At 39.2% G+C, this 11,132-nt stretch overlaps 1 protein-coding gene across 2 annotated transcripts in view; it reads left to right on the top strand.

Annotated features, from left to right (window-relative positions):
* The first annotated feature begins 389 nt into the window (after window positions 1-389).
* The window catches only part of LOC137176810 (complement C3-like), a 33,391-nt gene continuing 22,648 nt past the window's right edge, over window positions 390-11,132 (top strand). Inside the window, exons 1-8 of one of the 2 annotated variants that reach the window (XM_067582764.1) lie at window positions 390-665; window positions 1,506-1,701; window positions 1,902-2,064; window positions 2,634-2,728; window positions 3,101-3,189; window positions 4,478-4,560; window positions 4,655-4,751; window positions 10,806-10,908. In XM_067582764.1, the coding sequence (XP_067438865.1) occupies window positions 589-665; window positions 1,506-1,701; window positions 1,902-2,064; window positions 2,634-2,728; window positions 3,101-3,189; window positions 4,478-4,560; window positions 4,655-4,751; window positions 10,806-10,908 (903 nt within the window). In that variant the 5' untranslated portion in view covers window positions 390-588. The remainder of the gene's footprint in view (window positions 666-1,505; window positions 1,702-1,901; window positions 2,065-2,633; window positions 2,729-3,100; window positions 3,190-4,477; window positions 4,561-4,654; window positions 4,752-10,805; window positions 10,909-11,132) is intronic. The other variant, XM_067582755.1, reaches the window with a different exon arrangement.

Here is an 11,132-nt window from a genome sequence, read left to right as displayed (position 1 = left end):
TACATGAAGCAGTCCCGCTCATTAATTTACCACATTGTCCTCATTGGCTTTATACAACCAACCAAATTAAACAGGTGGATGCCTTTGTATAAACAGGCAAAATCTCTGATGGTTGACATATTTGTATATACAACATGCAAATCATTAAGTCCACTGAGTGATAGTATGATCTAAATTATTTAAAATATATTATCATATAATTCAAGAAAGAAATAAACATTAAAATGATTGATCATAATTTTTTGAATCAGATTGTCATTGGAGAAAATTCCTTGGTGCTGCAACTCAAAAAACCCTGCCAGATAGACTTTTACCTCAACAGTTGTCTGTGTGTTTGTGCATGTTCAATATGTTTATGTGGAAATATACTTATTCAGCAGGTTGAGAATAACCATAGGTGACTACATTTTACAAGCAAGAAAAAAACAAGGGAATCATATTAGAAAATGTACATCAGAAATGTGAAATTGCTGCTTTGAGAAGGGGACGGATGAGACAGTAGTGAGGACAGGAAGAGTTGTGGGAGGATAAAAGAAGAGTGCTGCAGCTAGAGTCTTCATTGACAGCAGATCAGGATCAGGTAGGAGGATGTGTAGAACTCCACTGTGGCTGCTGGCCTCTCTGGCCTTTGCCTCCCTGTCTTCTCTGGCTGATGGAGCTCCATCGTAAGTAGACCTAGCTTACCTTCATACACTATTCCTGAGATTTAATTAACACAGACAAAACAAAAGAATACAAAATATGCAGTTTGTTTACTCAGCTTCCTGATATTCAAATTGTTGTGGTGAAACTGTAAGGAGCACGACAACAAGGTCAGTGGTTCTCTACATTTATAATTTATTTAAAAAGTGTATGGATACGAAGGACGTATTGTGCATGTATTGGTTTAACACAGTTCTAATTTCACTCGTGTCTTACAAAATGGTGAGTGGACCAGTTTACAGTTTCATAAGTCAAGGTAATGTGGTCTTTCAAATGATGCCAGCAAGTTGGCCCACATTTGTTCTGAGTTTGCACAGTGATGCATTACACCACACACAGCAAACAGTTCTATTGATCCAGTGCTGGATTTTAGTTAAGATAATAAATAGATTACTCATTGTGTGTGAAGTCCATGCTAGATCAGATGATCCTCAAGCTGCAAAGCAGTGGTTCCAAATTAAACCTGAGGGGTCATAAGACAATTAAAGAAATAAGAAAGGGAAAATATGTAAACAATGTGAAATTCTGGACATTTCTACCTCTTTAAGTCTGTAAAAGTCCTTTAAATGAAATAAATGTTGTAAGAAAATGTCCACACTAAGGCATTAACATGTGGCACAGGGTTACAGCAGCAAATCTTGTGTTTAAATAGTGACAAACCTCATTGTCATTAGCATGTGTGTGGGAGTTATAGTGCCTTACAATTAAAAAGACGATGTTTGTCAGTAAGTCAGTGCATCCTGAGCAGCAGTGTGATTCAGTGCAGTGATACTGTCTCTCTCTCTGTCCCCACTGCTCTGCAGACAAGTGATGGCTGCCCCCAACTTGTTGCGGGTAGGAACAGCAGAAAACATCTTTGTGGGGTGTCAAGATTGCACCGGAGGTGACATCAGGGTCGAAATCAAAGTGATGACCTTTCCAACCAAAAGCAAAAGGCTGGCAACCACATCTGTGACCCTTAATGAAACAAGCGGCTTCCAGAGTTTCGGACAAATTACGGTAAAATAAATACTGAATGTACTGTATACTGTATGTTACTCTTACACAATATTTGACTTTTCGTATTTTGCCTGCATTCATCACCTAATTTGTAGAAATAATTTTCTCTATTAAGACCACAAACAATAGATTTAGCATCTATAAATGCTCATGACATATCGATTCTGCTCCTCACATAATGTTTATGTCTCTGGTTTCAGATCCCCGTTGGGACCTTCAGTAAGGATCCTAACATGAAGCAGTATGTGTACCTGCAAGCTCAGTTCCCTGAAAATCTGCTGGAGAAAATCGTCTTAGTCTCCTTCCAGTATGGCCACATCTTCATCCAGACTGACAAGACCCTCTACACCCCCGACAGCACAGGTGAGTTCGCATCACTGCTGAGAAATACAACGTCTACCCTTGTGAAAATATCTGTTGGTATGCTAAGGTATCTCCCTAGAAAATATATCACCCAATCTATGTCAGAAGGTAAAATGTATTAAGCTGCTGCAAAATTGAACAATAAGCATTATGAACTACTTCTTTAGTGTTCATAAAGGACATTTTGAAAGCATTTATTCTTTACTGGTGTTGATAATGTACAATATCGATATCAAAATTCAAGGATAGACTTCTAAAGATGAACTATCATTTTTAAGGAGGTCTTTAAAGCAAGAGATAAATACACATTAACAAACAATGAAAAAAGAAAAAAACACATGAAAAATATTTAATATATAGAGAATACAAACACCTGCCAGAAAGCAAATACTCCCCCTCATACTCCCTTCCTAAAAATCCTCATCATATCTGATGACTAGCACATCTCTCATTTTTCAAGAGTGACTGCATGATAAACTACAATAAAATGAACTCTTCTTTTCACATAAGTGGAATAATAAAGTGAAAACTCAAAATAGATACACCATGACCTCTTCTCTGTCTCTCAGTTCATTACAGGATGTTTGCAGTGACACCCCGTATGGAGCCAGTAGAGAGAGATGGCGAAACCCAATCTGCTCCCTCTATTGATATTGAGTTTGTGGTAATGTATTTTATCTTTGATGAGAACAGAATTCAATTAAATATTGTAATGAGCTTTCACTGTTCAACTGTAGGTGATATCATTTTCATACTTTCCACTTTGTGTCTGCATGCTTCTTAAACACCTGAATGACCTTTGTATTCCTTTGTTTCATCTCTTCTGACACACGTCCCACCCATAAAAATAAATGTCTCCCTCTAGTGATTGTGTTGCAAGTAGACAAAAAAAAGAAATGTTTAAGACAGTGTCTAAGGACTGATCAGGCTTATGGACAGGAAACAAAGGACTTGTTGAAAATATAGAATGATTTTAATAAATGTGTAAACTGACAAGGCTCATTTTTAATGATTGTTCAATTTTGCATATTTTTAGACCCCTGAAGGCATCATTATGCCACTTGATTCATTCTCTCTGAAATCAGGCATCCACTCTGGACATTTCAAACTGGGTGAAATTGTCAGGTGTGTATTTTATTTTACTTTAATTGCATTACTGTACATTCTGTTGTGGTTGTTTGGTGTTAGTGGGGAATTTAACATTTTTAACATGTAATAATACGGACTGGAAACAGGGTGAAACAGCTAACCTGGCTTGCGTTAAAGGCTGATTTATGTTAGGTTGCTTGACACTTTGGATAAGTGTCACTCAACAGAAATTAAATAGTCGCTATGAATTAAAACGCTGTGTGACGTTTTCAATTTATGCTTTGGCGAAAGGTTTCAGTTGTCTCCATGGTAACCAGACACTGTCCTCCAGCCAGCTTGGTATATCATCCCGACCAGAACTAATTAAACAAGGATGTTACAAGGTATCTTAAGTTACAAACCAAAATATCAATAATGAAGTTCAGTGAAAACTACAATCTCCATGGCGACGTTAGCACCACTACCCAATAACATTTTGCAACAAAATATGACCATGACATAACAAAATTTTCTAGGTGTATGACATGAAAGGAAAGCATTGAGCGACAAAATACATCATTTCTGTCAACCAACACTTATCAGAAGTGTTGAGCAACCTACCATAAATCAGCATTAAGTCTGTAAGTAACTAGTTATCAGTTGCCAGGCAACCAGCGCAGACTCCAGGAAGTTAGCAGGTGGAACCAAGAAATGCTCTGGCCCAATGGTCAACCCCCTGGCAAATCATTGTTTTTACACGTAGGTAATTGTACGAACTAGACACATGAGATATAATATGTTAATTAGTGAGCTAGTGAGCAGGTGAATTTTGTTACCTACGGACTGAGCCAGGCTAGTTGTTTCCCCTTGTTTCCAGTCTTTTAAGCAAAGCTAACCAGCTGCTGGCTTTAACTTTATATTTAGTGTACAGATATGAGAGTGGTAAAGTATCAATCTTCTCATGTAACTCTCCATCAGAAGGCAATTATGTTTGTTTCCCAAAACTATTCCTTTTAATTGTATGGTAATTTATCATATCCAGCCAATTTCAATCTGAATATTAATTTTAAATGAATCATAGTACAGTTAATCATATTAGATAATCAGTCTAAACGGGGGTAAAATAAAGGTACCTTTCTAACTATTGTGTAGTTTGTCAGCCAACCTGAATGTAGGACACTAAAAGTGTGTTGCAGCAGCTCATTTGTCAATATCTCAACTTGTATAAGACATAAATAACTTGAGTCTGAAGTCTGGACTCTAATGTTATGAATATTTTACTCTTTTGCTTGATTATTGAAGTATTTGTCCTTGTGTCCTTGTGTGTGTGTGTGTGTGTGTGTAGTCCTGGACTGTGGAAAGTGGTTACCAGGTTCCACAGCAACCCACAGCAGAGCTTCTCTACAGAGTTTGAAGTCAAAGAATACGGCGAGTCCTTCTTTACTTGGACTGTCATTTAAAAACCTATACAACTTACTCTTTACCCGATTATACATCCAATAAAATGTTTTCAATTTTTCAGTGCTGCCCAGTTTTGAGGTTAAACTGACGGTTCCGGAATCCTTTGACCCCTTCTTCTATGTGGACAGCAAAGACTTCACTGTCGACATTAAAGCTACGTAGGTGCAAGTTTTTGTTTTGTGGATTTGTATTGTATTGTATTTATTTATCGGGACAGTGTACAGTTTTTAACATAATGCACTGCACGAGAGTTAACTCTAAGCTAATTTACATCTGTAGTCCCCCACAATCAAAACACACAACAGCACAACAACAAACAGTACAAAGCAGAAAACACACAGAACACATTATACAAAATACAAAGCTATACACAATAGCACATCACATACACCCACAATATCAACCAGAAATCAATAATGCAAGCATGTCAAACCAAAAGCAAGATTATTTGAGAAGACCATGAGATCAAATCCAGACTCAGTGGCCACAGAGCTGAGCAGCCTTCAGCAGATTCCTCAACCTGGTTCTGAATGCACTGATTGAACTGCAGCTCACTAGATCGTCAGGTAGGACATTCCACTGAGTTGTGGCTTTCACAGAGAAAGCTGACTGTCCAAATGCAGTGTGACGAAATGGTTTGGTACAATCTTGTATAGAGGATATTCTGGAGGATCTCACAGAATTTACTGAGCAAGTGTACAGAAAGTCACATAGTGGAGGAGGGGCCAAACCATTTAAAATTTTGAATACTAGGCACAAATTTGAGAATAATCTAAAATTCTCAAAGCTCAGTAACCTACAGTGATGGAAATGCATTGGCTTTTTGTCCAGAGTTTTTAGAGTTTGTTTGTATAAGGACTCAAGAGGTTTTATGGTTGTTTCTCCAGCTTGCCCCCAACATGTGACGCAATAAGACATATGGGAAAGAATCATAGCATGCATAAATATCTTGGCTGCATCCAAAGAGAGACAGTTTCTAATATGTCTAAAATTTGCTAAGTTGTACTTTATGGTTTTAACTGTTTTTTTTAACATGTTTCTCGAAGTTCAAATTTGGATCCAGTGTCACGCCAAGATATTTAAAATCAGTAACTATTGTTACGGACTAGTCAAGTCTAGGGGATTTAGTATCAATGAACCAATACTAGTCCTAACCTGGAGGGTGTAGAAAAGGAGAAAACTAGGAAGAATACAAAGAAAGACGGACTGGTTTCCAGTGTTAGAGATAGACAGGCTGGAGGTGGGTTACCTTATCGTGTTGCCACGCCGACTAGCAGTGCAAGTCCCTCCGACTCGGCCTCGCCAGCTCTGGCGTTGCTCTCGTGAGCCGCGAGCTCCTTCTGGCGGTTCAGTTCAGGTTTTGGTGGTTGGGGGATGGGTCCCCGAAGAACAAAACTGGTTTTACTAAAGGGTCCGGGTGCAGGAAAGGTGTGAAGCTGTAATGTCTCGAACGCTTCTAAAAAGGACGTCTCTCTGGGCTTTAACTCAACTCGTATCAATTTCAAAGGTTCGCGCTTTCCCAGCTGAGCTGCCTCACATTACTCCAGTGGTTGCACGCGCACCTCACCGTGGCGTCCTTTTATCCACCCGCAGCTTAACCACACCCCCTTGTTATCTTCTCAATGAAAACCAGTCCAGTTTAAGAAAGGGAAAGGAAGAAAGAGGAACTATAAACCCCGCCCCCTTTACTCCTAACACTATGTCAATCTTTTCACCTTTGATGAGAATATCAGCGTTAGGAGGTTGTACCATGGTTTTAGAGAAAAACATGCCTTTTGTCTTGTTTACATTTAGACTCATTTAGACTTTCCAATGCAAATGTTAGCTTAGCAGCAACCAATGCAGCTGCTTTTGCATGTGTGTACACAATGGTGTCATCTGCACACATTTGTAGTTCTACATCATGACACTGCTGAGGGAGATCATTAATATATAGGCTAAATAATAAGGGACCTAACACGGACCTTTGTGGAACACCCATTGTGCACTTCATGTTACTGGACAGTGCGTTCTAAACTTTAACACATTGTATCGTATTAGATAAATATGAAGACATCCGTGTCAGTGCTCTAGATGAGAAGTCAAATTTAGAGAGTTTCGATATTAAAACATCATGATTGACTGTGTCAAATGTTTTACGCACCACCTACTCCTTCTATGTCTTGATTTAATTTGCCCAATTAAGTGCAAGGTTTGTGCAAAGTTTCGGTGGAATGATTTGCTCTAAAGCCAAATTGCATGCAATGTAGACCAAAATTGCTTGTATTACGAAATGTTGTCAGTTGTTTAATGACAACTTTCTCAGCAACCTTTGAGAGTACTGGTAGTATACTTATTGGTCTGTAGTTACTGGCTTCAAGGCAGTGTCCAGATTTAAAAATAGGTGTGACAATGGCACATTTCCAGTCATCAGGAAAGAAGCTGTGTTTAAAAGACAAGTTAATTAAATGAGCAATAGGGGGAGTTAAAATGTCTTTGTGTGATTTAACAAACATTGTGTCAAATTGGAAAGCATCTCTACTTTGGGAGCTTTTTAAGGAGCTGATGATTTTGTTAACTTGTAACTCATTAGACTCTACCAGCTCGAAAACCTGGCCTGTAGCATCTATAGGAGCAATATCCAGACAGAAGCAACAATAAGATGGTCTTCAATTAACTTTTCCTGTACTTTGAGTTTAAAATCTAAAAATTTTGTGTCACTCCTTGTGAGATTATCAATGTTTTTCCAGATTGATGTACTGTTGTCTTTTGCCTCATTCAAAATATTGAGATAAAAACGAGATTTAGCTTCTCTTAGCTCTTGGATAACTTTGTTCCTTAAACCTTCATAAATCAGCATGTCAGTGTCTCTTCTAGTTTTAATTGCCTTCCTTAGTGCAGCATCTCTACATTTCATTAGTTTCCACAAATTTTCATTAAACCACGGTAAATAGTATTTATTTTTAGTTTTTATCTGTATCCTCATATTAAATCTTTCCCTCACAGTGTTGATTCTGTGAGTAAAAGTGTCACAGCCATAGTCCAGATCATCAGAGGACAGTACATCATCCCAGTTCAAGTTATTGATTTCATTGATAAATTCTTCTCACTTAGCTCTGGGTATGCATGGAAGGATCATTGTCTTAGTTGCCGTGGTCCTAAATCTATTTTTAGTGCTGGTGTAACAGAACGTAGTTGATCCGTGATCCGTACGGATTGCCCCCCAAGGTTAGACACGCATGTGAACTGTGGACTAACTGTCATATTTAATGTCTTATTGGAGACCACCTAAACAAACTGCTGTAAGTACAAGTCATGGACAGACAACAGGAATTTTGAAGCACAACGACCAAACCAGCATGTAGCCTCTTAACATCCACCATTTTTTGGGAATTTTCACCTATTTGGTGTATCCAAATGGAAAAGCTTATAACAGAAGAACTGTGATGCCAAACTGCATGTATTAGGCTCAATTTGAAAGGTAACATCTTCTAGTTTTTGGAAATGTGCTTGTTTTGGAGGATGTTAGGAGGCTAATGGGTCCATAGTGACATCTGCAGGTATGTTTACCTGCTGTTTGATGTGCTGCAGCTGAGCAGCTAATTAGCTATCTAACTGCTAACTGCCATTAGTGGTGCACTTTTCCTCGATGAATGTTTGTTTGGTGGCTTGTTCAACAAGCTGAGCTGCAGGACAAGACGTGTGTTCATGTTTGTAAGTTATCATCAAGTTTTGATGAAATTTCATTCACTACCATGTTTAAAGGAGGAAGGTATCATGTCTCATATTGCAATTTAATTTAACAATTGAGCCTTGAATATTTTATATCTTTTAAGATTTTATTTAACGTTAAATGTTGGACATCCTGAATGTTGTGAGCAAAAGTTCCATGCTGTAAGTGCTTTACAGAATGAAAGCAAAGTTTTATTTGCCCACCCTCAGACCCCCCCCCTTTTTTTTTTTGGTCATCCGAAAAATGATCTGATCAGTGACTCAAATCTGTGATACGATCGATTTGTGATCCGTTGCACCCCTAATTTTAGTTTTCTTGCACATACGGTTAGGTTATGATCTGATAAGCCAGTGATTAAATTATAACTTTTAGTTATTCTTTCTGGTTTGTTGGTAAATATCAGATCAATTTGTGTACTGGAGCATTTTGCAATCCTAGTTGGACCTTTTACTAGTTGTTCTAGTTGGAATTTCTCATTTTTATTTTTTTCCTCTTAGATTTATCCTCCCAGTTCACATTAAAATCACCCATAAGTAAAATTTCTTGTTGAGATTGCACTGTTTCAAGACTTCTGTAGGTTGATCATATAAAGTGTCATCTGCAGATGGGGGCCTATAGACACCTATAATGTTAAAAGACATTTGTTGGGATAACATTATTTTTATCCCAACATATTCTAACATGTTACCCGCATTGTAAACCACACGTTCACATTTGATGTTGTCTCTCACATAAAAAGCACCCCTACTCCTCTTCCATCAGGTCTGTCTCTTCTGAAACATCGGTATCCAGGCACTGTGAACACACTCGCAGGAGTTCTTTGTTTCAACCATGTTTCAGTTAGACAGAGAAAGTCCAGATTTGAGTCCAACACAAGATGAGTTAGCTGCTTGCTCTTTGCAGTAATGCTTCTGATGTTAAAATCTCCACCTAATAGCCCCCTCGGTTTCAGTTTCGGGTCCCATTAGACTTTTCCATGATTGACAGTTTAGAAGGTTTTGAATAACGTCTGCCTTCTCACTGCAGGGCTTCATCAGCAGCAGGTTTTGTGAGAGAGACACTGGACCTCTCCACAGCCCAGTAGTGAAAAGTTATTCATTGAGACATCATGCCTTGTGTTAACAAAGTTTAGTCTGTTATGGGAGAAGAAGAAGAAAGTTGATGCTCACTCATCACCAGCACCAGAGGAGTCCCAGACACACTCAGGCACAAATCAGCATCAAAGTTCTGCAGCGCTCCAGGTGTCACTGGTCCAGGATTTAGTAGAATATCTCCGGACAGCAGGAGCAGCATGAAGAGGAGACCTGCTATTCTCCAAAACGGGGTGGCAGATGACCGGTCCACTGGATTGGTGATTCACTCTGGTACCTTGGCTTGTCCGTGCCGCAGGACAAAAGAATAGATTGTAAAATATCTCAGTACGTTATGATGAAAACTCACTGTAGGAGCATCAACTGGCCATTAGCCAGCATTTGTCCCAAGCTCAATCACTCGGTGTCCCAGCTGTTTTCCATCAGTGTTGATTGCTCTTGCCAGACAGACATGTACAGGCAATACAGCAATGAGTACCAACAGTAGTCCAAAAAGCACACCATGAAACACAGCCCAGGTGTTTTTGCTGATGAAACACTGCTTTGAACTTGACGCAGTTTTTGACAGGCATTCTCTGTGGTATGATTAATGGCCTTGGGGAACAGTCCTATGTAGCAATCCCATCCAGGATCCCGGTGGCCAAGGGTAGAAGCTCCTCTTAAGCCCCTCAGTACCAGCCCGGTGCACCCGGAACCTCCTCTCGACTTCAGCGGGGAGAAAAGGCCGCCATCCGGGCGGTTAGGAACCCCAGAAGATCCATGTGGCCAGGGCCGTTTCCTTCGATGTTGAGATTGATGTACAAATGGTCTTCCTTGATGTTTAATCTGATGTTAACATTTGAAAACCTGGACTGGCCTGGTAGCAGAGTCAGCAGGGGGGTAAGTTGACCATCTATCCATCCTGAGTGACCCCCAGTCATATGTCATCACTTCTTGAGTCCAGGGTGCATAGAGAGGCTCCAGCATGCATGGATTACATTACCAGCAAGGATCCTTTGAGTTTTCTTCTTGTTTTCAAAAAATAACTCTTCTGTTAGCTTCTTTGGTGCTGTATCTCCTTTGGAATATTGGTAACAGCAGGTAGCAGATAGCAGTTGACAGCTAGATAGTTGTTTTGATTTGAAAAATATATCCAAAGATGATGTTGATGATGAGAGTCCTTTCTGAAGATTATTTTGCAAAATGTTCCACTTTTTTGGGTTCAAGGATCAGGAGCTCACTCCCAGTGCAGCCACTCCTCCAGAATCCTCATACATCCTTCATTTGGAGATTGAGTTTGATTGGTAGATTGGATTGGAGGAGAAAGTAAAAGGTGTTTTGACTATTCGTTTTGTAATAGTTCCTATTCTGCCTCTCTCCTGTTTTATTTGATTGTGGGCTTAAAATGCGTCCTTCTCTTGTGGTTTTAGGTATCTGTTTGGTAAAAAGGTGGATGGGACAGCCTTTGTGGTGTTTGGGGTTGTGCAGGGTGGTCAAAAGAACAGCTTTCCCAGCTCTCTTCAGAGAGTGCCGGTGAGTGCATACTAACATTTTTGCCATATCTGTCTGTCAATTTCTTTGTGTCTAATTTCTCATATGCACAAGCATATAAACTCAAATCTGGCCTTTACCAGTGCTACAAAATCTGCAAGACTGCAGAACATGAAAAATGTCTGGGATTTTACTGTTGTCCATATGTCAGTTATAATTGTTATATTCAGAGAGAGGTATTCATGTTCAGAATTAAGCCAGATTAA

Source organism: Thunnus thynnus, chromosome 3, assembly GCF_963924715.1.
Source record: "Thunnus thynnus chromosome 3, fThuThy2.1, whole genome shotgun sequence".
In the NCBI taxonomy this organism is placed as follows: domain Eukaryota; kingdom Metazoa; phylum Chordata; class Actinopteri; order Scombriformes; family Scombridae; genus Thunnus; species Thunnus thynnus.
The sequence above is the reverse complement of the archived record's forward strand: the minus strand, read 5'-3'. Positions and strand labels throughout refer to the sequence as shown.